The 26,567-nt window shown below is 36.6% G+C and overlaps 1 protein-coding gene across 9 annotated transcripts in view; it reads left to right on the forward strand.

Moving 5' to 3' along the window:
* Positions 1 to 26,567, forward strand: part of ANKS1B (ankyrin repeat and sterile alpha motif domain containing 1B) — a 408,171-nt gene that overhangs the window by 69,419 nt on the left and 312,185 nt on the right. For 8 of the 9 annotated variants that reach the window (XM_071423209.1, XM_071423211.1, XM_071423210.1 and 5 more), the window contains exons 7-8: positions 7,025 to 7,135; positions 10,222 to 10,397. In XM_071423209.1, the coding sequence (XP_071279310.1) occupies positions 7,025 to 7,135; positions 10,222 to 10,397 (287 nt within the window). The remainder of the gene's footprint in view (positions 1 to 7,024; positions 7,136 to 10,221; positions 10,398 to 26,567) is intronic. The other variant, XM_071423214.1, reaches the window with a different exon arrangement.

Here is a 26,567-nt window from a genome sequence, read left to right on the forward strand (position 1 = left end):
ATGATATATATAAGATAATGAAAAATAATATTAAAAACATAGAACTATACTTTCTACAGTTTTAATTAGCTGGCCTCCTGTGTGATTCATGTCTCCAAGTTACCTCTGTCCCAGGTAACTGACAGTAATGTGCTTTGAAAAGTGGGAAGGAAGAGATGTGTGGGGGACACAGGGCTTCCCCTGTCAGCAGAAGGGAGTTTCTAATTTGAGTCAGACTCAAACTTCAACCTTTAAGTCCTCACTGAGCTGCAGCATGAACATGGTACCATGTAGAGGAAAAGAGAGTTAATGTCATCCTGGAACTTCTTCAGTGGCAGGAAAACGGTCAGGCAGAGCTCCCACTTTCTTAGACATCCAAATCAATCATCCTTCAGGTACTGATTTAAGATTCATCATAAAATCCCATCGCCAACTAAACTAATTTTAATTTTAACTACCTCTTTATTGTTCCATTTTATCCTTATTGTGATAACCTTGCAGTCTCTAACCCTACTGATGAACATTTTTTTGCTATATGAGTAATAAGCACCACACTCCCTCTCATGGGTTTCTCATGTTGATGGATCAGTAGCTGCCCTCGGTCTTTACCACACACACACAGAAAAAGTCTATTAATTTCAATGCTTTTTGTTGCTTTGACATGCAGTCTTTTTCAAAAGTGTGCCTTGAAGTATAAAAATGCTTAGTAGTTTCAGCTCTTATTAGTGTGATGAAACTGTCTTGTAATGAGCAGCTGTTTATTTTTGCTCTCTGCCTGTAATCAGAAGTGATGTGCAAGAATGAAAAATAGTTACAAAGATGCCATTCTGACTCCTAAGACAACCTGAGGAGCTCCTTCAGAACTCACATATATTCTTTTGGGGAACTTACATATATTCTGTTTCATCAGCAAAATGTTCACTGAATCTTTATCCATCAAAGTATGAGCTGAAGTTGAAAAAATAAGGTTCAGTACTTGCACTACTGATGATGCAGTTGACCTACCCATCTCTAAAAGACAACTGACTATAGTCTTCAGTAAGGTGTGGGAATTTATTCTATTGTAGCTGAAAAATCAGTGAAGCACTAGAATTTTTGGAATCCTGAATGTACTATAATTGAGTTTGACTTCAGTGCATAATTAATTCCATGCTAAGAAAGGGCAATTGCTGAGAGAGATTTAGTGGCTTCCAAATACATTCCTGTTAAGGCTGCTGTCTTCAGATGGTTGTCTAGGGCAGCTTACATGGCTCTTTCATGTAGACATATAGGAAATAGAAATTCAATTAATGATGTCAGACAATTACTGGCCAAATTTTTTAAGTTTCTTGCTAATTTTGTGCTTTATGCAGACAAAGTGAGATTGATTTGTTCTTTCACCTTGTTGCAAGGATAGACTAAGATGTTATCACCAAGTATTGTCATTAATTTTTTCTGGTTTCCACTTGCACTGTTCTGAGTGTCAGTTTAGTTTATAGTATTAACATAGCATAGTATTTGTCCCTGCCATAAAACATTGGCTTTCAAAACATAAAACAAAGGCTAAAGGATGCATATGAACAGGCTGGCAGAAATGGGCAAGGAAATTATGTGACTGGTATTACTGGTGGACCTGTTATGCAGAGGGATAAGAGAGTTGGAAGAAATGTTTAGAAAGAAAATCAGTTGGCTTTGGGGATATTTATAAGAAACTCCTTGAAGGAGATAAAAGAAATTTCTGGTTTTGGAAGCAATTAATGGAGGTAGTAACACTAAATCCCATGAGTTGATACTAGACCCAGCAGGGCTGGTAGCCACCTGTGAATAAATGCCCTCCCAGAATTTAAGAATTGTGGATAGAAATTGTTCTCCCTCTTTTAAAGAGTATTTATACAACTACTTTTTACAGATTGTAGGTTTAAAGAAACAAGGCCTTTTGCTTGTAAGGTTTTAGAAGTGATCCTAGCATTCTTGTGATCTTTATTTTACATCTTTTCTCACTATCCTGAGAAAAGAGCAATGGAAGTTCCTGCAAAAGTTTTTTTTTTTTTCTGTGTGTGTGTGTTTGTAAAGTCTGCCGCCTTTTTTGAGGTGTTGGCACGTTATCTGATAGAAGGAAAATAAATTAAAAGATCACTTTATTGAGCAGCAGGAAAAAGGCTGAGTAAGCTATAGAAGACCTAAATGTTTTTTTTACGTCCTGTTAATTATAGTTTGAATTTATAGAAATTACAGTTCAGGTTTTTTTTTTTTTTTCCCTATGTTTTTTGTAAATGTCACGTCATTTTCTGTGTCTTCATCAGATCTGAGTAGCATTGAACTCTAAATGCTTATTAGGGTTTAGATTCTTAATGTAGTAAGGAATAAATAGATATATAAGTACTATGGTACTGGAAGAGCAGAGAATTAGGATTCTGTGCCAAGCAAGGCCAAGCTACTGGATGCATTTCATGGGTGCAGTGGAACAACAGCACTCAGTGCTGAAGCAGTTAACAGTACTGGCGCTTAGGGCTTTTATAATTAGGCATTGGAGATAAAAGGGATGTTGCCAAGGCTAGTAGGCCTAAAATTAAACCAACCAGCTGTGTTTTAGTTTCAGCACATGTGAATGTGACGCAGGTGCGAGCTGCACCGTCTTTCAACTCTCTCTGCACAGCCCACTATGCTCTCTATTAGAATCTTGCTCTTTTACTATTTCTGGAAGCAGAATTCTCGTTATTACGAAACAAAGAAGATAGTAGATAAACAGATGAAAAATGGCAGGAGCCCCAGTAAACGCTGCTGCACAGACAGTATGGAGGGAGATGCAGTGGAAAATGCATTCCTCTATTCTGCTGAAGCTGCTTAGGAACCTAACATTGTACCTGTTACCAAATTATTCATAAATGGAAAATACTTAAGCAGCTGCAGAACCAGAACTCCTTTCTGTTCCTCTCTGCTTAAATAGCTTTGGTGACATTAGCACTGGCTTTTTTTTTTTTTTTTTTAATGTATTCTCACTCTCTCTTTCTCTCCTCTTTCTGTGGACAAGAAGATCTTGCATTCTGTTGAGTGCAGAAGGCCAGCCTCAGTCAAGGGTGGAAGAATGGAATAGGTTTTCAGTCAAGGATTTAATTACAGCTGCATGGGATGAAAATAATTGAGATCTCAATTCCCCCTCATTGTTTTGGTTTTGTTTTTATTTTTGTTTTGTTTATGGGTTCATTTTGTTTTGTTTTTCTGGGGCCTTTTCAACTTCTGTAGGCTCTTGTGCAAAGGCTGTGGAGCATTGACTGCTTTCATGAATTTAACTACTGTTGTTGTGACTGAAAGTTTAGCCGCAGCCTTACCTATCTTACAGTCATAGGAGTACTTCAGTGCCTGTTTCTATTATCTTCTCTGAACACATGCACAAAAACATCTATTGATTTCAGCTTTCTCTGGGATTCAGTTTAACTTGGATCATTTAGAAATTGTCCTCTGAAATTTAGCAGACTGAAGTGAACCAGCCTCCATCCCAGCTTGTCTCTCACCTTAGCACACCCGACCATGGTAGTTTCAGTTTCCTGCTACTGCAGCTGCTTTAAAGAGAAAAGGAATTGGGTCACAAAGCCTCAGGTGGCTTCTTTACCATGGGGGCAAGTGAGCTGTTTTGGGAGGAGCTTTTTGAGAGTTTCCTGGCTGGGCCAGGACTCGACAGAGCTGCAGAATCCCCACACAGGTTCTGGAAGATGTTAGGGAGGGCAGAGGTTTTTTTGAAGATTGCTACCCCTCAGGAAGATGTGAAGGAGGTGTAAGCACCCCTCTGCAGGGATATTGGCTATGGAGGGGACTGGTTTCTGTAAGTTTTATTTCTCTGATCTAGTTACTTGGAGAGTCTTCTGCTTAAAAAGGTGAGTGTTCATAATTATATTCTGGTCAAATTTGGCCTTTTTAGTTTTTTTAGAGTTTTAAGGAGCCTTTTGGTCTTCCTAGGGAAAAATTGTTCTAGAAAGAATTCTATATGAATCTACCACATGGCATGGCTGTGGTATATATAAAGGGTGTATAAAAAAAGAAACTGGCTTATACTTAAAGAAAAATAAGGATTAATTAATTGGTTTTTATTTTCCATTAAAATAAAAAGTTTTCTGAGGTGAATATAACCATTACTCTAAGAGCCAGGGTTTGTAAACAAAGCAAAACTCCTAACCCTACCACCGCAGTGAGAAATTAGAGTCTAAGAGGAGCTGAAGTTAAAGCAAGTTGTGCTTTTATATTCCTTGGAAGTTCAGGAGCAGCTCTAGCTGAGCTGGGCCATGCTCTCTTCATGCTGGAGAGGCAGCTGTGTTTCTCTGCTTATATGTTCAGTCTTTTCCATCTCTTTGGCATTGGCCTAACTGGTATTACAGAAACTAAGAAAGCTGGAGTTCCAACTGTTTGAACTTCCCAGAGTTTGTTCCCTGCTTGAGTTATATTCCCCACTGTTCCTATTTCCACTGCTGTGTGACCACTTGTATGGTATTATTTTTTGTGCACAGCACCCAATTTAGGTTGAGTGGGGCTTTGACAAAGTAACTAAAGAAAACTATCCTACTAAACAGACCAAGTTTTTTGACCACTTAATATTAAGTGCAGTAGTCCTCTCTTTACACTGAGCTATTAAGTTCATTCTGGGTAAGGTGAAGAAGTAAAATGGTCCATTCTTCCCATCATGAATTTGACAGGTTGTGTCCTAAACAGCCTTTACTCTCCCCTGGGGTAGGAATGATGGGTTTTCCTCTAAAGTTGTGTGAAACCACAGATAGGGACACTGTTCTGGTCATGAAGTGGTATAAGTCACTAAGCTTAACTTTGTTCTGAATTCTCTTTTTGCTTTGAGAAAAATGATCCACTCTGATCCACCCTCAAGCACCCAGCAATAAGTTTGGGCGGGATTTGCAGATGGATTCATAGCCAGCTGCAGGTGATTAAAATGCAGCTGCTGGTGAAAGCATCTGGTGCTTTTGTGTGCTTTTTCTTTGGTTCTTAATACAGATCACCTGTTCTGTGTCTCTTTCTCTGACAGTATTATGGATAAATATACATTTACCTGGACTATAAGCCTCTTTAAACTGAGGCTCTGTCTTTGTCTCGTTTGTATCTGAATTTTCAATAGTATAAACCAAGTTAGGAGTAGTAGTCCCACAAAAGCCCAAAGTCCCAAGGGTTGTACCCTCAAAACATTGGTAAGGCAGCCAGCCTGTGTTAAGACTTTTCTACCATACCTTGTGAGAGCCAGCTCTAAAGGTTTTCTGGAAGGAACTCTGTGGTTTTTAAAGTAAGTATTTAAGACTTATGTTGAACCTGGGATTTCCTCCTCAGAACTAGCCTCCAGGAGGTAAGTTCATTGGTCTGGAAGTTTGGACTGACAAAGAGCAAAAATAGAGAATTACTTTAAAACCACAGACTTGTATGATTATGTGAGAACAAGGTTAGAGTTCTTCACAATATCTCCTTCATTTCCTCTGCTAATTAAAGATGTAATAATCTAATAATTGTAACATTCACCAGATAGAATTACATTTCCTTTTGGACAGTTGCATAATTACCAAGCAAACATTTTTCATTCATGAATTTCTTTTTCTTTTAGTTTTCTTTGGGAATGGCTTCCTTTTTATCTTATCCCCATCTTGCACGTTCACTTGACAAATACTATCTCTGACAGAGCTGGAAAACATTCCAGAGCATTTTGTCATGGTGTTAGTTTTCTCATAGTCTCCTACAGTTTGTCTTTGCTTTCAGACCCACACAAGCACAAAATTTTCATATGATGAAATTTATGACAGATAATGCCAGGGACCACTGCCAGTCATTAAACTTATATGGCATTTTCAAATCATACCATTTAAAAAAACCAAAACAACCCAACAATCTGCAAGGCATTTTGAAACTGCTTGCTGTTCTATGCCATTTCCAATTTCAATTTCTCAGATGTCTATTTTATCACAGATTGTATTTGGGTTTTGGGATTTGTTATTTAATCATGAGTAACAGCAAGCTTAACAAGTGCATTTATAGACTGTAGAAATTAAATCAGGGAGATTTCACTTCCCAGAAACTCCTTAGTCCTTCAGTGTGGTATTGATGAAAGACATTATTGTACTTTGGTGCTCTGTGTGTTGCAACATATGCTATTATTGGTATCACAATGAAATTATTTAAACAATTTCATAAACTCAAGAAAATGCAGATGCAGAATAACTGCCCAAATTGAGAACCAGTTACTCTGTTGGAAAAAAAAGTGCCACTATTGCAGAAATTAATTTCATATTTAGTATTGCACTGCAATTCATTAACATTTTGGTCTTCCATTGAAGTAGCTTGTGTAGAAAAGCACAGGAAAATCATGTAGATATTTATAAGAAAAGAACAGTAATGAAATTGAAGTTTAGCACATTCATTATTTCATTTTTTTTCTGTTTTTATAAACATTGTTGTGAACATGGGGCAAGGGAAGTTCTAAGGAGAAAAACCAGAAATTTCAGCACACTGCTTTTTAGACTGCTATTTTTAACTAAATTTTCAGGGATGCTTTTTGTTTTTCCTCATGTACTGTATCTGTGCTGCAAGCAGAGTATTTGGCTTTCTTAAATCAATGCTTGTGTGGATTTTGAACATCCTGAATATCTGGACAAAAAAGTCTCCACAAACTTAGAATAAAAGTGTCTTTTAACTGTAATATTGTAATAGAACAGTCATGTTGATATTTCAAGGAGGCAAGAAAAACACAGGGATAGTCTCAACTGATTACCCTTACAATGAGATTTCTGTAGCTGTTTCCACAGATTGAAGCATTGACCATTTTAGTGTTTTACAGTACTTTCAACAAATGACTGCCTTGCAGCAGTGTTTATGAATAATTATTATTACAGGGTTGTGATATTAATGTTTGCCGATGACAATATTAATATTCCTAATAATGTTGTTATGATTAATAATTATTACAGGGTTGTAACATGAAAATTTGAAAAGTCTTTTATGAAAAATGAAGTAGCAAATATACTTTCAATTGAAGTAAACCCTCTTAATTCAGACTTTTAAGTGTATTTGTATCTTTAACTTGCAGAATATATGGAAACAGGAAATGCAAGCATTTCAGAGGAATGCCCACTGGAATGTGCAGAACATCAGTCTTGCGTTTTGTCTCCAGAAGTTCCTCCATCTCCAAAGGCTAAAAGTAAATACATGTACTCTGTGAATGCAAAAGCTGTACTGAATTTCTCTTTAATATTAACATTCATACAAACGTACAAAGTAGAAAAAAATTTAAGGAAGTTATTGATATCAAGTATGGGTTTTTTTCCTACCATGAATCACCTATCTTGACTTACATACACTGTAATCCATGTCATATAGAAAAGCAAGGAACTGTATTCTCAGAAAGGGCAGGTCACTAATGGATTACAATGTACTGCATTGTTTGATCTTAAATATTTTTAATTTATCTGACCTTATCCATTGCATAATCAAGTAAAACAAAAAACTTGATATGTTGAAATACTCCGCAGGTATTGTTTGCATTTGGGTTAAAAATTGAATTTACTTCATCTTCCCTAATGAGTGCATCTACCAATGGTTTCACATTTGGAAGCCTCTTTCAAAGGTCACAAATGTACTGCTCTTCCATTTGTCTTCTAACACAGCTTTCATACACTGTAGCAGTCACTTGTGTGCATGTGCTTTCATTTTATGTTCCAATTCACCATTTCCTCACCACAGCCACTAAAACAGGGCATGTCCTGAGTGCGGTGTCTTTCATGAACCTCCTGTAGAACCAAACCTGACTTCTACGTTCATAATCATCCAGAGTGAATGTAATTGACTACTGGCAATTAACTGAACCTGTCCTTGGTTTTGTTGTGTGAGTTGTGGTGTTATTTTGCTTAGTAGTGTTTTTTTTGTTTGTTTGTTCATGCTGTTTGTTGGGTTTTTTTTGTCTTTTTTTAACATGTTCTTTTTTCTTTAACATGTTCACTGGGAGAGTTTTTATTCGTGAGAGAATGAAGCTTCCTGATGCATGTCAGGTTATGATCTTCATAGTAATAGTGAACAAATGCTGTAGTTCCTATAGTATTTCCCATTGGGGTGCTTAACACATATGTGGTATGTGAAGATAAATAGCTCCTTTGAGATTAGCAGGATTGTGAAGCCAACTGTGCAATAGAAATGTCTGTTCTGAAATTAAGTAGCAAATAATTTTAAAATATGTTTTACTTTTTAAAATAATAAGGTCATGATCCCACATTCCTTATTTCCTCTTACAAGGTATAAATAATGTAAAACATGCTAGCTGGCTTTTGCTTGTCTATTCTGTAATCTGTTACTAAAGGAGAGAAATAGTACTTGATCGTGCTTCCCATCCATCTGTCTGCCATTCATTGACAATCTAATTTCAGATAATTTAAACCAACTTTGGAAGAGGGATAGCAGTACCAATTACCTTTTTGTGACTTTCATGAAAATAGGGAGCTGGATAGAGGCTAAAGGCCCTAATTAGTACCTGCCCTGAAAGAAATAGGAAAAATCTGTCTTTTATGTGTTCTGGCTGCAGTCAGCCAGTCAGCTAGTGCACTCTCACCCAGGTCAGTCCAGTTTTATCACACAGAACTCCTTCTTGCCCAGTAAGAAATACTGCAGGCCATATGTGGGAGAATGTGGGACTAGGGACATGAACATAGTTCTGTAGGAAGCAGTAGTTCTTGTTCTTTTTTTAAAAAATCACTGTATCATGATTTTGGAATAGTTTTTAATATTTAGGTATTTTAGTTCCAATTTTTAGTTATAATATTAATCTGGAATAATTTCAATTTACTAATTAAAAAGCAGAATATAAATAAACCCGATTAAAATTTTGCTTAATTTACAAGTTTTGTGCAAAGCTACTATTGACTAAGAGTAGAAAGATTAAATGCTTTTAATTCACAACTTCTAGTCTTGTCTCTGAAAATTTTAGTAATAACTGGCCATGGTTATACTTTAAATATATTTTTGAGTATTTGTGTTTACTTAGCATAGCAAACAGCAACTATGAAAAAAATGAAACAGAGCTCTAGACCAAGCAGAGATACAGTTTTATCAGTGGATTCTGTAGTTATGTGAGTGTACTTAAGTCTGGTTTATGTAGGCTGAGCTTAATATGCTCACTCTGTTTTTCCTTTTCAGCATTTTATTTCCAAAGATGGAGTAACATGGAAGCATCTGTATTTTATCAAGTCTAAGCACTGCAGTTTTCACCATATGACTGTTGTAAACCTAGTTTAAAAAAGGGGTTTCTTACTTGCTCCTGGAAACTCTTGGTCTTTTTCATTTTTCATTGCTATTACTAAAGGTAGCTGTGTAACACACACACAGAGTACATAATCAGAACCCAATGTGGTTGATCATAATGAGTACCTTTTCAGTCTGCGGAGGCCTTGCTGCTGCCAGTGGATTATTTGCAGAATGGTTAGCACTCAGTGTGATTCTAGTACTTATTACTACAGCTATTTCCAATAGTGGTCCTCAGTGTAGACATGGAAAGCCTATTGTCTTACTGTTCTGGCAGATTTCTGTAGTTAAGAAATCCGATAAATTAAGGAGAAAACATGAAACATGAAATCTGGCAGATTTCTGTAGTTAAGAAATCTGATAAATTAAGGAGAAAACATGAAACACAGTGCAGAATGCACTAAGTGTGGGTTTCTGATAGACTGCTGTAGGAAGGCATGTTTTAAGCATGTAGGGTTTGCCCAGTATATTCTTCCACCATTCCATTTAGTCCTGGGATAGTGAGCAAGAATTATTCATAAAGCATAGCTGCTTTGATGGGAGAGATATGCATTCTTAGTCACTCACAGTTTACAGAGCTTATATAGTGTATTAATTAATTACAGCAGCAAACATGAACCTGATGCAGAGTATGGGATATTGATTTTGTATGTTTGTAGAAACTTTCTTTTCCTGGATTAATTTTACATTCTTGGATAGTTGCTATTTCTATAAATTTTCAGGATTAGAAAACATAGAAAGGGTAAGTATATATTCATCCTAATTAAATGCAAGGTATAGGGCAATGCAGAAGTATGTAGATTGCCTCAAGCAAATTCCTAGCCTGGAACAAAATGTCATTATTTTTGAGCAGAGAATGGTGCATGAAGATCATTGTTTAGAAGATAAGGTATGGAAAATAATAGATGATAAAGTTTAAAGAATGTGCATTTCCTTTTTAGGGATAAATTACCCCGGTATTCTAATTACTGACTAATGGTGTGTCTGTTTTTAAAGGTGAAGCTGTGACTGGAGAATTATCAAAGCTCTTAGATGAAATCAAATTGTGCCAAGAAAAGGAATACTCTTTTGAAGATCTGTCTCATACACTATCAGACCATTATCTGGAAAATTTTAGTAAAGTATCAGAGGAAGATCTTATGACCAGTGGAAGCCAAACCAAGCTTAATGTAGTAAGTAAGATGGGATACAAGGACAATGTATTCAGTTACATCTGATTTATTTATAGCACATTCAAGAAAGAAATAATAAAAGAGTGAGAATAGTGCAAGGTTAACATTATAATAAAAAACATGTGCTTCTTACAGATTTAGAATGTAATGTTCACTTCATTTCTCAAAGGTATTGCTTACCACACCTCAGAAAGGCTTTTCATGTCACCACTAATTCAGGTTACTTGTTTTGAGCATGGCGAGGGCAAGGAAGGCTTTTTTTTGTGAAATCAGTGGAGATCGGTGTGTTCAATACTGAATACTAAATGTTAACAGAATCTGGTCGGATATGCCCCCAAAAGAACCAGTAAACATCCTCAGTTATTTTTCTTCTACATTTTATTACTATATAGCTTCCATGGTAGCCTAATGGTATTGAAGATTGAATCTCTAATACAGATAATTGTGGTTGTGATACTTCAGTGATTTCCAACTACAGTTGAAGATAACTTCATTGCTACTAATATTATGAATAAAGTACTCTAGGATTCATTTTTTCTTTACTGTAACAAAGCTTTTTTTTTTTTTTAATTGAATTCTCTTCCTTATTAGGTTTCCTGGTTTTAGCTGGTTTAGACTGAAACTTAAATTGTGACACTAAATAAATGTGATTGCCCTGGGAATAAAGCAGAGAACAAAGGAAAACTGCTAAATTCTAAATTTCAGTTAACGTTTTTCATAAGTTAAGAAAAATTATGCTCACTTGTGTGAGGAAAACCATGGCAAGTTAAAGACTTTCATTTTTTGGAGGATTTATTATGACATATGTAGACAAAATGAGATTTACAAAGATGCATAGCTACCCTGAAATGCAGTAGATACTTTTGAAAAGCCCTTCTAGATGTTTGAATGTTTAGATACATAACTCATATTGAACTCAATTTGAACAAGATACTAATCCCATTTAATCATTTTTAGACACTTGTCTAGTGTCTCTCTGAATTTAGGTGCTAACTGCTATTTAAATCTTCTCAGCTGCTGTTTTGCAGAAAATGTATTCCATATAAATCCGTCTGCTCAGGCCTAAATGAAGTACAATATGAATAGAAAGTATTCAGACACTAAATCTGTAATTTCTGCGACAGGGAAATATAAAGGTAAATTAGGCAATATATTTTCTAGATATTTCATCTATTTTGAATTGAACTAGATGTGGAAACAAATCTTTGGAATTGGAGACTGTTTGAAGCATTTTATGGTGCTTTCCTGCTGGGGCATCCAGCTTTTCTTTTAGAGAAAACTGTAGTCAAGATGATGGGTGTGCACTCCCAACATGAAGTTAGGATGGAGGGCAGAATATGGTTCCCCCTGCAGTAAACCCAGGTATACAGATCTGTATGGAGAGGACTCTTTGCTGTGATGTGAGATTTTCCTAAAGCAGCCATTTCATTTTTTAATGTATTTTAGGGTTATTCAGTCTGTTCAGTTGCTACCTGGCTACCTTGCATAAAAAAAATGGAAGTTGCTTCCATTTTTGATACACCTTTTAATTTTGGGCAGGTATTGACTTCCCTTTGTGTTTAGGCTCCCTGGGTGATATGAAAATCAACACGCTCTGTAAGGGGCCGTGGAAGAGTAATTGGGAAGAAGCGCTAAAGTGAAGAGATATGTGTAGCTCTGAAAATTATTGCGAAGGTGAATGCTGCCAAACTGCTCTGGTGGCAGGACCAGCAAGCGTAGTCAAGGAAGATGTGTGACAGTACAGTGATGATTGAAGAAACTTAAATGAATATTTATATAAGAACATGAAGATACAGAGAGAAAGAAGTGAAGATGTATATTATATAGATGTGGAGAGTCAGAAATAGATTCCTTGGATATGTATTAAAGAGAGATTCTTGCAGCTTTTTCTGACTTAAAGTTTTCTCCTCCATGGGAAGCTTCTGTAAGAATCTCAGTAGGTTAAGTGGGTTCTTATCTGTTGTCTGCATTTGTTCACCTCACATTTGCCTTTACTGCACATACCAAGACCCTTTGAAAGTATGGGCAGCACAGGACACCCTATGGAGTCTGTGTGGAGCACAGACTCTTTCTGCCTGCTGGACTGAGTGTTGCCTTTCTCAGTTACCAGCTCCAACAGAGGGCTGGAACCTCACTTGGTGTACTTCCACAAAGGAGCAGTTACTTCAGGTTCATATCAGTTCATATTCAGGTTCAAATCAGCAGATTTTTCCTAACTTTCATTGCTGGCTGTGCTGGCATCAGCTCTGAAGAGGTGTAGAAGTTAGGTCCCTGTTGATAATGTGTTAGGTGGTGCCATTTCCTGAACTTATGTCGATTCCAGAGACGATGACTGTTGAAGGCTTTTCAACTTCATGTAGTTCAGCAATCTGAAAAGTTTCCAAATCCTAAGTCATGCCACTTTGTGACCCTTAGGGAGATTCTGTAAAGGCACTGGCTGCTTGGAGACATCTGAATTTTTTGCATCATGCTATTGTTTAGAGAAATAGGGGGCCAAGACTGGGGAATTTCTGATTTGAATAGTAACTTGTGGATCATAAACTTAGGAAGCTGGAGCAAGGAGCATCAGGAGCCACCTCCTGAGGATAGCATAGGCTTGGGAAAGAGAAGACATCAGGAAGCAGAGTGTATTTCAAAGCATTTTTTTTTAACAATTGGCTCTTTTCAGGAGGGCCAAAACTGCTGAGACTAAATGAGGTTATGGTTGATTTGGGACTGCAGAAAGGAGTGTCTGTCTACCCAGAATGCACAGGCTGGAATTCTATCCTGAATTTTAACTGCCAACCTCTATTGTTTGAAACAGTGGGGCTCACAGTTTTTGTTTAGTGTAAGGGTAGTGTGAATGCCTGCTTTTTAATACAGTAACTTGACAGTAAAGGCTCCATCTGGAAAAGTGGTGCTCAATTCTGTCCATGGCATAGGGGTGAGTTTCCATTGGTTGTATAGTCTCCCAGATAAAGTACAGACATCAGGTTATGATCCCTTCTAGTATTGTTTCTGCATTGTACAGCCACTGGAAAAATACCAGTGCAATGTGGATAGCAGGACTTTGGATGTCTTGTTCACAGGAACATTCTCTTCCTTTTCTGGTCTTAGGCATCTTGAATGGTTTGTTGCTCAATGATACAGCACTTGTAGAATTCTGTACTTTCTTTGAAAGAAGTGGGTTGGAAGTCTTTTAGGTCAAGGACAGAATGGAATCCATTCCTCCATTTGCTGTGTTATTAGACAGGTAGTCATCCAACAACATAACAAGTTGTTTTGGAATGTTTGTAATAAGGAACTACTTCTTTTCATCTAATTTTGCATTGAAAACATTACATGTTTGTATTATATGTTTCTGTTGGCCAGGTGTGTGATTTGTGACAAGGCGTTAAAACCCCAGAGATTTATGTGCTTACAGTATTTTCAAGTCAAATAGGAAGCAGAGTTTGCACAGCTCTGAGGTTAAGTGAAAAAAGAAAACCAAAATGAAAAAAGAAACTCTTTGGTTTAGTCTTCTGAGTTCCAAGTTACTAATCAGCTTTGACTCTTAAATTTCCTTGGGACATGGAAGAGCTGACTAGGAAAATTAGTGGTGAGGATCTTGGGGACTGAAAGGCATGACATCTGGGAGAGGGAGAGTACAATAGAGCAGTAAGTAGGAGTAAGGACAGTAACAGTACACCCATAGTGTAGACATGAATAGGAACAGATCTGGAGATGAGTGAAAATGTCCCCAAAGGATGCTTCCCTTCCAAAAGTTGAAAGGGGAACTGTGACAGAAGAACAGATTGTCTTAGCTGCCTGAATTGGAGGGAATGATTAATGAAGAGAGAGGAAAAGACTGAATGCTAACAGCAGAAAGTCAGATGAGAGTAAGTTAATGATATCTTTCAATTTGAAGAGTACATTATTAAGGATAAACTAAAGGAAGTCAAAGCTGCACTGGAAATGTCATAATTTAAAGGTTTTCTTTTGCCACTCTGGCTGTGTTTGGTGTGCTGTTGTGCAGGTATTAATGCCATGTTTCCTAGTCTGCCTTTACCAGTCATTAAAATATGTACATTATAACATAGCATGCAACGAGCCCCTATTCATTGTTTCCACAAAATCAAAGGCCAGATTGAGCACAGTTTTGCAATTCTACTTCAGGGAGAGCTCCAAAAGGTGTTCATACAGCTATGCATCATTTTAGTTGCAATTCCTAGTATTTCTTAATTACTTGTATGCTGGGTGATGGTCACTTCATAGATTTGTGCCTCCTGTTCTTGTCTTTGTTTTTCCCATTTTGGCCATTGTGACTTGAATGTACTTTTTAGTTGACCTATGTATGCAAAGGCATGGAAAGTCCTGACTGGTGCTGCACAGGCAAGCTTGGGAAGCTTTATACTTGAGTTTTGCTCAGTGCTGACATATTACAGTTTTTCTATGTTCCCTAGATAAAAATCTTTCAAAAAAACTAGAATTTGATTGTTCTGTGAGTCAGAAAAGCAACTGTGCTTCAAAACATATTTCAGAAAATGTGAGGTGAAAAAAAATATAGGAAAGTCCTTGATTTTTATCACAGTTCATTTGAAAAGGTGTTTCCTTTTCAAGCTGAATTAAGTGTGATTGCAGTTTCAGGTTTGTTTTTTTTAAAGCATAATTAAAAAATATTTATTTTCCAATAGATGGCAGTCTGGTTCAGTAATTTCAAGAACAAAAGCAACCATCTTATATAAGAGTTTTCCAACATTTCTTGTTGCTGTGTTAAAATTGTGCATTTTAACACAGTTGATAGTCCAAACGGCTTCAAAATGAAAACCTTAAATTCCTCTAGGAGAAAAATGTATGGAACATCATGACATACATTAAAACTACAAGCTAAAACATCAGGACTAAATTTAGAAGTGTATCATGGCAAAGAGGTTACACACCAAGTGTGCATTCAAACAATCTGTGTGAATAGAACAGCAAGCAAGAAAATTTAAACAGGTATAATGCACAAAGCAAGGATCCTGAAAAATTAAGTGTGTCAGGAAAATGAACAGAAGACTGTCAAAGTGTGTATTGTGAGAATCCTGAGCACCCACAATAAAATTGCTTTAGATTCCTCTGTCTGTGACATTCTAAGATCATTGCCAGTTTCCTGTCAGGTTTGAGATTCCTGTGTATGGATTCATGTCAGGACTTAGAATTCTAATTAAACCCAGGAATGCACTGGCTGTATTGCGATGTATTTGCACATTGTGTTCTTTAAAAAAATAATATTGGAAAATAAAAATATGGGCTTTTTGTACATGTTAGAAATTCCTATGGATTTCAAAGAATATTTGACTTTTTACTGGCTTTGGCTAACCTGTGACTGCAAAACAAAAACTAGAGATTAAGAACTTCTCCACTTGCCTGTGTGTGTAAATATACATTTGCTAGATGTACATGTTGGATACAATAAATCTCAGACTTTTTCTTTAGTAAACTTGATGTTTTATTTGAAAAATGTTTTCCTAAAATTCTCTCTTAAAAAGGCTTTATCTTACTCTGTATTCAAAAGTTTATTTCCATCTTTATTTTGAAAAGTGTGGTTTTCTTTTCATGTAGAAACCATAAGTATTCCATATTTTTTGAGAACTCCTGAGATTTTTTTTGAACTAAAACTAATTTTAAAATGTGCCACTTCAATAGAACTGAGGCTCCACATTGAAGTATATTCTTCAGAACAGTCTCTTTAATCTTTTGTAGTAGGTGGTTGCAATGTTTGCTTTTACATTTATGCTGTTGTGTTCAGAAGCATAACAAAAAAAAATGTGTTACTGATTTTCAAGTGCAAATGCAATATCTTACTGTCTTTGGATTTGTGACATGAGTTTAGATTAAAGAAAGAGTTCTTGAGAGTTTTCTGTGTTCTTAAAAGCAGAGTGTACGTTAAAGGATTTTGCTTAATTACATGGTATAAATACTGAGAAACTTAAGATGCCCCCAATTTATTTTTTTTAAACTGAAGATAGTAAAACCATGTAGTAACTGCACTACAGAGGGATTTCACAGAAGTGGCAGCAGCATATCTGTTTAAATTTAATGCGGTTATATAATAGATAATAAAGGCTGGCAGCAGTAATTTAAATTTAAACATGAGGAAAGGTTCTGTGTAGTCTCAGGGAAAAGATTTGGATTTCATCACAGGCATATAAATGTCAGTTTCTGTCATCCAGAATGGGAAGTTGATACTTGTGCATGTTGAGAGAGTGGAAAAAAATATATGTAAAAATATAATAAGATTGCTGAAAAGAGTGACGGTACATATTCAAAACCACCATTTTTACTCTTATGTCAGAATATCAAGAAATATGAGGCTGTATAACAGCAATAAAACTATAATCGTGTCTGGTTTATATCTAAGGAGAGATTCAAAATCATAGAATTATGTGGTTTTGAAAGAAGTTGACTAAGAGAATATATTAGAGTGGGTAAAATTTATGCATGGTTTTTCAGAAGTCAGTTATTCTGATGAATTTTTTTCTCTAAAGAAAAGAACAATTATTTTTTATAAAAAGCACAGGTTTTTTTTTATTTCGCAAAGTAATTGCTAGAGCTTGTTGGATATTGAAGTAAACTGTTTAGTAGCATTAGTCAAGAATACTATTTTGGTTTTTACTTTTAATATAAAATTTAAATAAATAATGGCTGGATTGAAATATAATTGCTAAGAGTGACCAAACATGCTCGAGTAAAATAATTGCTGTCTTGAGCCTTTAAAAACACCACACACTTGCATGCATTATTGAGAGATGGATACAAAATTTCACAGTGATGAGCAAGCCAGAAGTATGTACAACGGCTTACTAATGAGGATACAGTAAAAACACCTTCCAGAACAATTTTTGTTTCTTATTCATTAGGGAATAGTAAGATAATCAGGCCTGATTGTATGGGGCTTCAAGGACAGACACAGATAAATTTAAATCATTTAATATAGTAACATTTGGTGAATTTGATAAGAAAGCTTCAATGCATTTTGCAGGTATTTATGATGTATTGAGAGACAGTGTTTGGAAGATTGCTGCTTTACTGAATTCCTTTTTTATGATAGTGTTAGATAACTTTAGTATTGCCAAATTCTGATGTTGCAAGAATTTTGTATAAAGTTGCTCTTTTACCCAGTTCAGTTACAATTCCTGTTTTGCAAGCATATACTGACTCTTATTTCTATGGGAAGTAAAAGTATGATGGCCATCTCTCCTAGGATATGTAAACATAACTTTTTGAGATTCCCTTGTTGAAAAGGTCTACCCACACTCTGAAGATTATATAACTTTAAAAATTTTTTTTAAAATCTACCACCTCACTAAAAACCATCTGCTACTCCCAATTTCTAGTGCACACAGTAGTATTTCCCACTGAGAACTGTTGCTGCTGCTACTTTTTTTTCATTAGATATTTATAATGGGACATCCAGTACCAAACATCCATTTGGTTAGTGTGGAATTATATACTTTCCATAAACTGCTTTACAAAAGGATTTCTAAATTCTGTTTAAACATGAGCTAGTGATTACAAAGAAGCAGAAGGAAACCAACTGGATACAAATTTTTCCCCCTCTTTTAGGCTACTACCTACGTAGTGAAGGGGAGTTCAGACTTTCTAAAAGTATCCTTTCCTAACGTGTGTTCTGTAGCTATTAAAAAAGATTATGTTCTGTATCTGTAGGTTAGGCTATGCTTCAGCACAGTGTTGTGAAAATTTATGTTAGAGGGGTCCTAATAGGAGCTATGTGGAACTCTACACAGAATTATTTGCCTGGTATCATGCTTCACAGCTGACTAAATTAGCCTGCAGCTCCCTGCTGCTGTGATTTCGGGTAGAAAGATTGCTAGCCAATCCTCCCGTGAGCTGCACAGACCTACCCTGTCAGAAAGCCACTGCTTGTTTAGGAATATAAGATCTCAAAACATGACAACACTTAGTGTGATTTAAACTACATGGAGTTAAGTATAACTAGGGGAATGTGCTGGCCAAACCACCAATTCATTTAATCTGCATTAAAAAGTACCTGCTCTTTTTTCCACTAGAACGATTTTCTGGAATATTTAAGCAGTCTGTGCAATTATGTGTGTGTGGCAAATTCCTTGACTATCAGGTGCTAGCAGGAAAATAGCTTACAGACAAATGTATCTCTCTGAACGCTGTTATGTGTTTAGCTTGCAGTGGTGAAGCCTAAAGGTATCTAATCCTTTTGCTCCAGTCTGTCACATTGTTTACCACCGTGTAATACCCTGTATTGCTTTTTTGCAGAATGTGTGCTCTAGACACAGGCATTTTCTCTTACTGGCTGAGTTTATGCTTCCATTTATTCTTATATGGTAAAATCTGATAGAGCAGAAAAGAGCAAATGCTTTGTGCCCACCCTTCATAATTTGTAATATTTCAGGCTTGTTCTTTCTTAAAGCTTTCCTTTTCCTGACTACGTAATTTTAGCATTTTCTTATTTTGTATGTAAGTCTTTCCATGCTGCCAAGCACTTTCACTTGCCCTGCTGTGGACCCTTTCATCTCAGCTGAATCTTTTACATAAGGACCTTGGATATGGGTTTAGAATTTTTTCCATATAAAGTAATTATAATACAAGCTTTTCAGATCAAAGAGCTTGTTTGTTTTTGTGGTTATAAAGCTGTGTGTAAATTTGGGGTGCTGTGGCGATGATTAGTAAAATTTTGTCTACTCAAAAATTCTGTTTGATAGCTAGGTTTTATTAACTTGACTACAGTAGACATATTTTTTTTTTTACAAGAACAATTTTAGTTGAATACTGAGCACATATGTAGAGTCATCTCTGTTTCATTATACTTAGATGAACACCAAGGATATCTACTAATCTCAGTAGGATTAGCCAACATCTGAGGGCTCTGTCAGAACTGATCCTGAAATCATCTTCCCAATATGAAATATATTTGCTTGCATTAAATATCTTTTTTTTTAATGTAACTCAATGCTTTAGAGAGCCTTCTTTCTCATCTGTGTTTCATGATTTTTTTTAAGATCCTTGAGCTGTCTGTGCCATTGTGCCACTGTTGCCAGTGCTGCACAGCAGAACCCCTTCTCTTTCATTTCTTGTGCTACCCTCAGGGTCTGTCGTCCTGGGAGTATTCAGTAGTGTACAACATGATGCCCATACTGAAGCTGCAGTCTCCAGATTCATTTGGGACCTTCCAAGAGAGTTTCAGTCACTTCTGGAGAACAGAATGAGAAGATAATACCATGACATTTCCACCCAGACGGGTGACTTTTTTAATGTTAGCATCAACTCTATCTTTGTGATGTTATTATAAAACCAAATTGTCAGGAACACTAAGTTATTGGTAACCGGAGTTGCTTCCCTCAAGAACTGAACTTCATTAGAAGTTTGTCAAAAAAAATCTCTCATGGACTCCTGCTCTCCATTTCCCTTGGGTTTCTCCTGTCCTCAGACAGTTCTCTAGTGTTCCAGTCAGAATCACAATTTCAGATTCTCCTTCACAAGAGAACAAAAAGTTCTTTTCCTCTTCCTTGGTCTTCTCAAAATACAGGTTCTGCCTATGTGATTTAGAGCATCACCAGTAGGAACGCTGATACTCCAAAGGTGTATTGGTTTATCACATTTGAGCAATAGAGTATGGAGCAATGTAAGAGGTCTAGAAAGAATTTGAAAGACTTTGCTGACATTTAGGTACAATCAGATTTTAATTTCTGAAACATATTTTTTGCTCTCTGGAAAAACTGCTTTTGGTAGAATATAAGAAGAATGAGCTTAGATGTGTAGAAGATTTGTTTTTCACAGTCATATGTAGATATTTACCTGAGGGAAAAGATAACTGAGTTAATAAGGAAAGAAGGAGAACCTGTCCTGCAATCTAAACAAAAAACACATTGTTCTAGAACACTTTAGCTTTTGATGTTTCTGCATTTTAAGAGATAGGAATTTCTGTAATAATTTAGAACACTTATCAGCAGGTACCAGGTTGTCAGCAGGTACCAGTGCAGGTTTGATTGTTCTTTAAAATACATAGGGGCCTCAGAATAAATGAGTGTTATACCTACACATCAAGTTACAAAGAGTAGAGGGGAAAAAAATGAAATATTTTTGTATATAACTCAAGTCAACACTGATTTCATGTCTATTCCATTAGTGCAGGAATTAAGTCATTAGGCTGGGAACTTGCAGTGAAGCCTCTGATGATCACCATCTGACAGGAAATGCATGAGAAAAGTAAGAACTGTATGGGTATTTCTCAGTTGTTTTCTGTGGTGAGTGGAACAGCATCATTTTATCCCAATGGTATAACCAGGAGATGGACCCTGCTAATCCATCAGAGCCATGTGAACTTCCACAGGATCCTAAGGGGTGGGGATTAAATGTATGGTTTCAGTATATTTGATTCAATGATTCTTTTGAAGTTGGCTAAGTAGGTACTTTCTTAGAAGCTGCAGTCTCGCTTTCTTTTCTTTGCTTCTTAGTAAGAGGTATACAAATAATGTTAATGATAAATAATGTGCCATATTTCACAGGGCAAAATGACCACCCATGAAAAGCTAATACAAAATAATGCTCTCTTTAAAAATTGTTTAGTAGCTGAAATTAGAGCATTGGGCAGTTTGTTTGGACTACTTGTTTAATTTCATTTTTATTCAATCTTAATGGCTACAAGCAGATTTGTTTTATAGTAGGCATATAAAATAAATTCAGTATTTTTGTCGTTAAGTCTTGAAAGTTGACCATTCATAACATAGAGTTTCATTGTATTCTGTTGACAGATTTTTCCAGCCCCTGTTAATAAGCTCAGCAAGTAGAAAATGAATAGAAAAATATGCTCGACCAGATTCCTATACCTCTATAGAATATAATATCTTGAGGAATTAAGTTGCCTGATATTTACTATGCATTAGAAAAGTTTGCCCATACAGCAAGAGTGTGCTAGAAATGCACTCCTTAGCTTTTCTGTGACTTTAGTATAAGTTTTTAAACTGAGATTAGAATCAGAAGCCAGATTTACTTGATGTTTTGTGTCACATGATGCACGTCTTGGTCTTTACAGCAGTTTCTTTATTTTTCCAGAGAAACATGAAGGTTGAATGACTTACACAATTTTTGAATATCTATTTTCATTCCTCTTCTCTTGGCCTCTATCCTTCCTAAACTTACTGTAAGTTTCAGTTTAGTGTCATGAGGGAAAAATCTCAGGAGAGGTTCTACAATTTTATTTACTTGAGTAATTATTTGAGATTAAGCAATTTGCATTAATACTACCACTATTATTTTTGTTGATATTGGTGCTCCACCTAATATTTCTGAAACATGGGCTGTTCACAATCTGCAAAGAAGCAGCCTCAATACTGCCTTAGACAAAAATCATATTAAAATATAATTACTTTTTTATTGCTATGCTGGTCTTTCTTTCCATTGTTAATAGTTTCTTACTTACGGGTATTGGAATATTTATTGCCTCACTTTTGTCTCTGCCAGTGGTGCTTCCTTTAAGAAATCTAAATAATTTTAACAGTTCACAATTGCTTATTTAGTCATTGATACCTCCTGAGAAACACAGTGCTTCACAGGAGTTATAGATGAAAGCCTGTTACTGACTTGTTTATCTGTATTTTATAGGAGCTTTAAGACATTATATTATGGATGGCTGGAGAAAGAATTTAAATATTAAGTCTTCAGCTACTTAGGAATGTGTCTGGAAAAGAACATAAAGGTGTGCTTGTGCTGCGGTGGATCTGAATGTGTGGCGTTGAATCTACCACAGGCAAAAGGAAACAGTACCAATGAGCTAGCACAGAAAAAGCACACCCTGTCCTACATCTTCTGGCAGTAGTGGTTGGTGAGATTACTGCAGTGATATCACTGGTTTAATGATATAAGACAGGAAAAAGCAGCAACTTGCAGTATGTCAGCTTCACACTGGCAGATTTTCCTATTGGCCATAGCAAAGACTTTGCCTTGCTAGTGGAGATGATTTTGAATGCTGCTTCCACATGCCATGTCAATCAGGCTGCATCAAGAGCTGCTCTCCAGTTGATAGTATGCTGCATCTCTGATGGGATGTGTGTGTGTGATCTTTTTCAGCACCTCTAGAGGAGTCTGAGCCATTGCTTGTGCTTCTGAGAACAAAAGGTAGATTATTCTTTGACTGATCTTTTCTAGTTAGGCCTTCAACTTCTATAGCCTTCTAAGACATTTCAGCTGTTAACTGTTCTACTGTGTTGTGTTTACATTATGTTTAGCACTTGGCTGCCAATATGGCAAACCACAAGTAATTTGTTACTGCTGGATCTGTAAATCACATAGCAAAAATGCTTTTCAAAGCTCTTTTGATTGTCAACTCTTAACCAGCATTCACCTTCAGATGACTAATGCAGTACTGCATATAGTTCTTTAGAGTGCTTTTGACTATTCAGGTATGATTTTCTTTTATGTTCTTTATTAAGGCAACAGCAGCTTAATGGAATAATAACTGCATTTTCATTTACACATTTCTACTGAGAATATGTGTGCTAAATAAAAAACTGTGCACTGGAGGAGTAATAAAGTGATGACTTCTGCCTACTCTCTTGCCACCTGATTTTTCCCTATTTTAATTTCTCTTCCTTCTGCTCTATTTCATGAGAAATAATGTGTTTTCTATAAGTTTCATCATACTGCCACCCACTTACCCACCCTCTCTTTCACAATTTTAAAAGAGGAAAAATGCAAGATTTACAATTGATTTTCATGGCAATTACATAGCACTGAGATTTTCAAATGTTATATGATAACATTCAGATGGTATAGGCCTGTAAATACAGAGATGCCTCTGTAACTATTCTCCAAGCAGTATTTTCTCTGACACATTTAAAGCCAAAAGTGGCTTACATTACTTTGAATTATGACTTTTTTCCTTTATGCAAGGGCAAACATTCTGTATTTAATTAATTCTTTAATTCTCTTTAATATTTTTAAATTATTAACACTTGATTTTGTTTTTCTGTGGGCTCCTATGCCCTTCATTATCAGTTTCTTCTTTTTCATCTGGTGCATGAGTTTTTCGGTGAGTCACATTTTGGAGTGAGTCATGTGCATATTGATTCAGGGAGACGCAAAAGTCTGTCATTAACATGAGAAATTCCATTAACTTAATTGCAACTGTTCTGTGGTTCAACTGTGGTTCAATTTCAAGACTCAAAAATAAAGGTACCAAATTCCTTCCCTTTTTGCACAGCCCATATTTGTGTATAGTCTTCCTTACATACCAACACAGGTCAAATCTACTATGCCTGTGGGATGGAAAGGCGTTCCTAGAGATGCATTCTGTAGCAGAGTGTCCTTGCAGTCTTTATGACTTCCTGGGTGAATTCTATTTTAGGGCTTTATGCTTCATGTGCCAAGTTCTTTTTCATGGTAAAGTAAAGCACTTGAAATGCTTTGACATTAAACATTTAAAATTAAGTGTGCAAATGGACTGATTTATTAGTATTAGGTATGTGCTCAAAGTTAGACAAGTATTTTAAACACAGGTTCACTTTATTTTAGCTAATGTTAAGTAAGAGAAATTAATTTGGCAGTTCAATCCTGTCCCAAACACATATTAGAGTAAGTTATGGAAGTGTCTATGTTTTGATATATTATGGAGAAGTAGCTTAATCCATAGATTAAACATATAACTTTTATTAAATCACAGAATTCACTGAGTTGGAAGGGGCCCACAAGGATCATCAAGTCCAGTTCTCTGGCCCTGCTGAGAGCCATCCCCAAGACTCACACGCTGTGCCTGAGACTGTTATCCAAATGTGTGTTGAGCTCTGTCAGGATGATGCTGTGACCACTGTCCTGGGGAGCCTGTTCAGTGCCCAGACACCCTCTGGGTGCAAAACCTTTTCCTGATATCCAACCTAAACCTTCCCTGACACAACTTCAGGACATTTTTGTGGGTCCCGTAACTGATCACCTGAGAAAACAGATCACCTATTAGGTTTTTAAATTCTAAAACTTTTGTTTTATGAATGGTTTCATCCTTCTATGAGAGTAGTGCAAAGATTAGAATCATCTTAATATTTGTTATTTATGCTACATGCAAGGATGAATTAAAATTTTGAATTTATTGCTCTACTTTCAATACATGTCCAGATGTACTCATTTGATAATCTCATTTTTACTTAAAATTTTGACCTTATTCAGTGTGCATTATACTTGCCATTTGGTTTCAGGATGTATTTCCTGTATAGTGTCAGATCCTGCTCTGGAGACAGAGTGATTTATTTTGGGGTGCTCATCATGATAGGTGTCAATGGTGCTTCCCCACTGAGGGGCAGCAGCTACACCACCACATAGTTGTGTATATATGTGAATGTATGTGAATTAATCACATTTGCCTAGTTAATGCATCTTGTGTTTGCTACATGCAGTCGTTTCACTTGACTCTACTGACTTCAAGTGACAGGAATATCTCCTCAGAATCAGATATCACAGTGATCTTGAGTTCCAAGGGTGTAACTGCTTCAGATGTGGTGTTTCTTTGGGAGCCCCAGTCAGAAAATATCACATGCAACTGGGCTGATGTGCAGTGGTGTAGAAACCAAGATTCCACATCTGGGACTGCTGGAGCTGGGATTTGCAGGGTACTTAGGCTCATATACCACTGAGAATGGACGCAGAGTCTCCCAAGATGATTCCTGATGTAGCCCGGGATTTGTGCAAACTCACCTTCGGTTTCAGCATAGCCAGCAGATCAGGAGCACAAACTTAGCGACCATCTTGGAGATGTTGAGATGACATGTCTAGCATCCCACAGGGATTAAGGCAGAGGCAGGTGCAGAGTACTCTTCTCCATCATTCTGCTGCTGTAAGTACAAGACTGTCTTTGTCTTCCTGACTCTTTGCAGAATACAGGAGGTGCAGTCAAACTCTACCCACACTCAGAGCGAATGAAAGAGACGCAGACTTGGAACATGTTAGTGAAAGAACAGCAGCAGATGTGCAGTGTAAGGTGAAAGACAAAATAATGAGGATGGGAAACAGAAAATCATTAGTAGGGAGAAGGCCTTGGGGGATGTGGGAAAAATGTGCCCAGGTTCCCAAAACCTTTCACTGTCTGTGAGACATAGGATGTATGTCATAATTGAGGCTCCTCCTTTTCAGGATCCTTACTCAGTCTCAGAAGGGTGTACTTGCTTAATGCAGGGATGCTGCTGTAGAAAAATAGTAACTGATTGTATTATATGTCATGCCCTAATGCTCTTTTTTCTTCTGCATACCTCAGGCATTTTCCCCTGAGAGCAGCTTGGGCAGCAGCAGGGGGAGCACTGAGAGCACAGAACAGTGTTCCAGCTCTTCTGTCCCTGGCTTGACTGCTGCAGCTGCTGGGGACAGCTGTGGCAGAGATAGACCTGCTCATCCAAATTTATAGAAGAAATTCAGGACCAGTTTCCTGTTCTATTAGTTATTAGTAATAATAATGTCAAAATAGAATACTAGGTAACAGACCTGTAATTTTTTGCTTTTATTTCACAGTGTAAGGTACATGTCCTTTGGGCCAAGGAGAGTTAGAAGCCCATCTCTGTTAGGATGATAGAAAAATACGTGTTTGACAAATCATTTCTAAAGAAGAAACTTCCTACTGACCTCATTGTTTCAAACTGAGTGGCAGCACTTGGCTTATCAAATGTCTGGTTGCTATCTGCCTCCCATAAGCAGAACAATATTGCCTTCTGGATTTCATCTTTACTGCTCCATTTAAAAATAGTGTTTCCTAATGAAGATAAATGATAAGCGAATGTTCATGTCTCCAGAGCTATGATGCAATAGCAAACAGTAAATGTCCTGTTATTTTGCACCTTTAATAATTTGCTGATGATGTTTGGCTCTAGCAGATACTGTTTGAAAGGGTATATGAAATACTTCTGCAATTGGATGATATTGTGAAAAAACCACATACAAGAAGTAAAGGTTTTGATGTTTCATTTTAGGTTTCACTGGACTAGTCCAGGAAAGTCTCCTATGTATTCTGAAACAAGGGAATTGAGTAATATTTTTTCCTGGCAGTGTCTGCTTACAAATGTCAAGGCAGAAAGCAGACCAGTCTTCAGTAAAAGCTGAGAAAAATGGAGGGACTGAAAGGAAATAAGACATCTTTTATAATTTGTTGTATTCCTTAAATAAACTTGTCTAGGTAATAAGGCCATATATTAGGAGGGAGAT

This window comes from Agelaius tricolor, unplaced genomic scaffold (assembly GCF_023055355.1).
Source record: "Agelaius tricolor isolate 1412-34295 unplaced genomic scaffold, bAgeTri1.0.p SCAF_3, whole genome shotgun sequence".
Lineage (NCBI taxonomy): Eukaryota > Metazoa > Chordata > Aves > Passeriformes > Icteridae > Agelaius > Agelaius tricolor.